Genomic DNA, 4,831 nt, shown 5'->3' with positions numbered 1-4,831 from the left:
AACCTTGAATTGAAACGAAACCTGATATGGCGTGCCATGTTAGGATTAGATACAACGTAGGTTTACAATTTTTGCCTATTCTACCATTACTGCATGTAAAAAAAACTACTATTTGACTTCATATTTTGTCTGAACTATATATTCACAAAAGCTCCTTATTCTTTTCTCAGGTCCATATCATGATATATGAAAATCGCTTTACGAGGATTCTTTACCTCATCTTGGCACACTCCTTACATAGAGTGTAGCATGTCACTGTAACGCCCTATATCCGTAACATGTGCAAAAGAGACGTTTTGACAACTCACAGAAGAGACTAAAATTTGACATAATCACCTCTGTAAACCAAACTGTCAATCTTGCATCGAAGTCTATTATAGATACATACATCCATTCCACACATAACGAAAGCTAAATGAACGTGAACAAACCAACATTAAACCCGAGCCATAGCTCGAACTAAAAGAAAGCTATCTCTTTGGTTTGGAGTTTGTTAATTGTTACATCAAAATTAACACTCCTTGATTGGGAGTTAGTAATTGTTACATCAAAATTAATTAACAAACTGCCAAAATCTCTTTGATTGGGAGTTTGTTAAATGTTACATAAAAAATTCTTAGCAGTTATTAAGTTTCATTATCTTTTTTGTTTTGGTAGGTGATTCCTAATTAAGAAATAAGTGAATGTCTTTGCTTGGTTGATTAAGACTGAATCTTTTTGTAACCATTCAGAGAATTATGTTAGGCCAGTATCTTCTTAGCCTGTGATAAATAGCATATATATACTAATTTGTGTGTGTGTGCGAGTGTGTGGGTAAGCGATCAATCCGTTCTATAATCAATGGTCGAGTGTCTGATGGAATGTCAAGCTATTCTAATGGCAATTAGCCTGACTGTTATCTCATTTTTCTTCTCTCTCTGTTATCTAAAATATAGTAGGAAGAAGTCAATGCAGGCAATACCAGAGCCAAAAGGTGCTTTACCTATTATTGGTCACCTCCACTTGCTTGGGTCTTCTAAAGTCATAGCTCGAACACTAGGGGCGATGGCGGACGAGTGTGGACCAGTTTTTATGATCCGTCTTGGTACACGCCGTGCCTTAGTAGTAAGCAACTCAAAAGTAGCAAAAGAATGTCTCTCTAAAAACGACTCCGTTTTAGCTACACGACCAAGTTTAATTGCTGGTGAACATTTAGGCTATAACTATACTGCTATAAGTTTCTCATCAAATGGTCCAACTTTAAGATCGATGAGGAAAATAGCTAAGACTGAGCTACTTTCTACTAAGCGAATACAAATACTAAAGCCTTTCATTGATTCGGAGATTGATATGTGTATTAGAGATCTATATGAGATGTGGGTAACGAAGAATATTGGCGAAAAAAAACCAATATCACAAGATATGGGGATGCCAATTCTAGTGGAAATGAAGGAGTGGTTTGAAAACCTAACTTTGAACTTAATAGTGAGAGTTTTAGCAGGGAAAAAACACTTTGCGAGTTTACTTGAGAATGAAAATGAAGAGGATTCAAAAATTTGTAAGAAAGCTATTACTGAATTCTTATTTTTAATGGGAGTTTTTGTAGTTGGCGATGCATTTCCTTGCTTGAGATGGGTGGATTGGGGAGGACATGAGGGAGCAATGAAAAGAATAATGAAGGAGTTGGATAGTAGTATTCTTGATAAATGGGTTGAGGAGCACCTTCTGAAGCGAAGCTCCGCTTCTTCTCCACAGTCTTTTTCCACCAGAAAGAGTGAGAATAATAGTGATGGAGGAGAGACAGACTTCATAGATGCGATGATATCGATTATGGAGGAAAATGATGCAGCTCAATCCGCTGGTCTCAAATCACTTGATGTTGCTACGGCTGTTAAGTCTATTTGCATAGTAAGTACTGATTTAAAATTTCTAGAATGACAGTGTAGCAGTTTATGGCAGAATTGCTATACCGAATAAAACTATAACTAGAATGGGTTTTTAGTAAAATACAATAATATTGAGAAATAATAAAACAACGAGAAAAACGGTACAACTCTCAAAGAAGATCTTCATAATTGTCTTTAATCTTCTTTTTTTCGTTCCCTTTTAACTCAAAAACTAACTGGTTTTAACACGTACCTAATAATTTATAATGGCAAGAAAGGTTTGTTAGTGGAGACAACTTTCTGCTATGTTTGGTCGTTTTTCAAGCACTTCCACTAAGTATATATACTTAGTACGTATGGTTCTCTTAGCACTTCGCATGCCTTAAAATGTTCTATGTATATATATATATATTAATCGGAGTAGATACTTATTATTCTTTGGGTTTTCTTAGTCCCTTCTTCCAGCCGGATCGGATGGAGCAGCAATAACACTAATTTGGACTCTTTCCTTGCTACTCAATCACTCACATGTTATCAAGAAAGCTCAAGAAGAGTTAGACAAACAAGTAGGTAAAGACAGACGAGTAAACGATTCAGATATCAAGAATCTGGTATACCTCCAAGCTATTGTCAAAGAATCAATGCGTTTATATCCAGTAGCACCAATTTCTTTGCCACATGAAGCAATGGAGGACACAAATATAGCGGGATTTGACGTACCAAAAGGCACGATCGTACTAACTAATCTTTGGAAAATCCATAGAGATTCAAGTATATGGGGTATTGATGCATTAGAATTCAAGCCCGAAAGATTTCTAAACTACTGTAATAAGTCTCAAGAAGATATGGAGCTTAAGGGAGATTTACTACTTTTTAGTTTAGGGAGAAGAATGTGTCCTGGACGTGCATTTGCCCTTCATATGCTCCATGTAACACTCGCTCGTCTTCTTCATGAATTCGAGTTATCTACACCTTCTGATTTGCCTGTTGATATGAGTGAAGGGTTTGGGCTAACTCTCCCGAAAACAACTCCATTGGACGTTCTCCTTCTTCCCCGCCTTCCTTCTACTATGTATGTCCAATATTACAACCTAAACTACTAGCTATCGCTTTGAAATCTTACTAGTTCAGCAGGTTCGGTTGTGGGTTATGCATTACGAGTTCGAAATCTCTCAAGTCTAGCTAGCAGTTTACATCTAGATGTGTATATGTGATATTATCGCATGAAATTCTTGGTAAAGTAATTCGGTTATGTAACTATGTCTTACATATGTTATTGTTTTGTGGCTATGTACTAAATAAAGTTGTTATTTTGTTCATGAATGTAATACTTACTTTGGTAATATATCTATCTATTATATAAAAGTAACAAAACACAATGTAAACACAATGTTTTGTGTTGATTCGGACAAACCCAAACATAAATCCAACCTCTTGTTATGAATTTTCTTATATCTTGTCTTTTAGATCTATTACCTATCTTAACAAATGAAAATTGGTTCACCCACTCGATGGAAGAAAGTAAAGAAGACTCTGAATTTGGGCCGTCTAATCTGCTCGACCTGCTTCTTCCGTTACAAAGTATCCGGACAATAATTTTAACCTCTAACACCTATTTATCTACAAATTTCTTCAATAATCTCCAACAATACCATCAATTTTAACCTCCAACAATCTTGTTATTTCTTCTTCTTTCTTAGAGCATCTCTAATGGGATACTCAAACTCTAAAACTTAAAGCGCCACTTAGGATTTTGAGAAATTTTGTTAAGAAAACTTCTCCAATGAGACACTCTACTAGAGACTCTATGATGATGTGGAACATTTATTAAGAGAGGATAAATCTAAGGCCCAAAAAAGGAGCCCAAATAGGAAATCCAACCCAATAGGGAATTATATCTCAAAAAAAACCCAAAATGTTAGATTACCTTCCTATCCCCCCAAAAGAAATAGTTCCCTCTCCTGTCCCTCACTCATTCCCGCCCAAAAAATGCCAACCAGCCTCTCTCCTTTCCCACCCTGACTTGATATGACCCAAGAGACATTCCAGCCTTTCTCTTTCTCTCTCGGTCTCCGCGTTCTCTCTCCTCATTCAAACCCTCTCTTGATTAGACAAAACCCTCTCCATCTCTCTCTCTTCATTCAAACGATTCCTCTCTATCTCTCCTCTCTATCTCGATCAAACGATTCCTCTCTTCATTCATTCAAAGCTGCCTCTCCGTCTCTCTCTCTATCTCTTTTTCAAGCGAAACGATTTCGGCCATTAACCCCTAGAATCGAAACGTTACCGGCGATTCTCTCTCTCTATCAAAGCTATTTAAGTAACTTGATCTACTCATTTATCTCTCTATTTCGCTCTCTTTCAACGAATCTTGTGCTTCTCTCTCTATTGCGGTTTTTTTCAAACACAGGTACGTCCCTGTTCTTCCTCTCACTCTTGATCCTCTCTCTGTTGTTGGTAAATTATTTGGATTGTTAGAACATTTTTGGGGTTTCTTGTTTCAGATCTTTGTTTGTTGGTAATATTTTAGGGTTGTTGGTACAGTTTTAGGGGTGTTCGAAAATTTGGGGGTGTTTTCAAACAATTAGGGTTTATTATTTCAAGTTCAGTACTCTGATCTTGAGTTTGTGATAAAACATTTTGGGTTGTTTTTAAAATAAAAAATTAGGGTTAAGTTGCTTTACAGTTTGTGATAAAACATTTTGGTTGTTGTTTTGTGATTTCGGAAGCATTTGGCTGTTTATGGTTCTTCATCAAGCTTCTAGGTTAGGTTTGTTTTCACATTTAGGGTTGTGATTCGAAAGTTAGGTTTCTGTGGAGACATTTAGTACTTTGTCTTTGATTTTTGGGGGTCTGTCTTTGTTGATGAAGTGAATGATTTGTTTTATCATTCTGGGTTGTGTTGAAGAAATGTAGGATTGTGTTTAGACATTTTGATAGTTGTTTGTGATTTCAGAAGCATGCAT

General features: G+C 36.3%; 1 protein-coding gene across 1 annotated transcript; it reads left to right on the top strand.

Moving 5' to 3' along the window:
* Nucleotides 1-788: 788 nt before the first annotated feature.
* On the top strand, nucleotides 789-3,184 carry LOC147564826 (xanthotoxin 5-hydroxylase CYP82C4-like). The gene is made up of 2 exons (XM_086650200.1): nucleotides 789-1,887; nucleotides 2,318-3,184. Exons 1-2 carry the CDS (start codon nucleotides 841-843, stop codon nucleotides 2,966-2,968), a joined length of 1,698 nt encoding a protein of 565 aa, XP_086506326.1. The 5' UTR covers nucleotides 789-840; the 3' UTR covers nucleotides 2,969-3,184.
* Nucleotides 3,185-4,831: the final 1,647 nt, after the last annotated feature.

The sequence above is a fragment of the Eschscholzia californica genome, unplaced genomic scaffold, assembly GCF_041429995.1.
Source record: "Eschscholzia californica isolate CP2 unplaced genomic scaffold, dmEscCali1.0.p SCAF_1, whole genome shotgun sequence".
NCBI lineage: Eukaryota > Viridiplantae > Streptophyta > Magnoliopsida > Ranunculales > Papaveraceae > Eschscholzia > Eschscholzia californica.
Note: the sequence above shows the minus strand (reverse complement) of the source record. Positions and strands in the feature narration are given on the sequence as shown.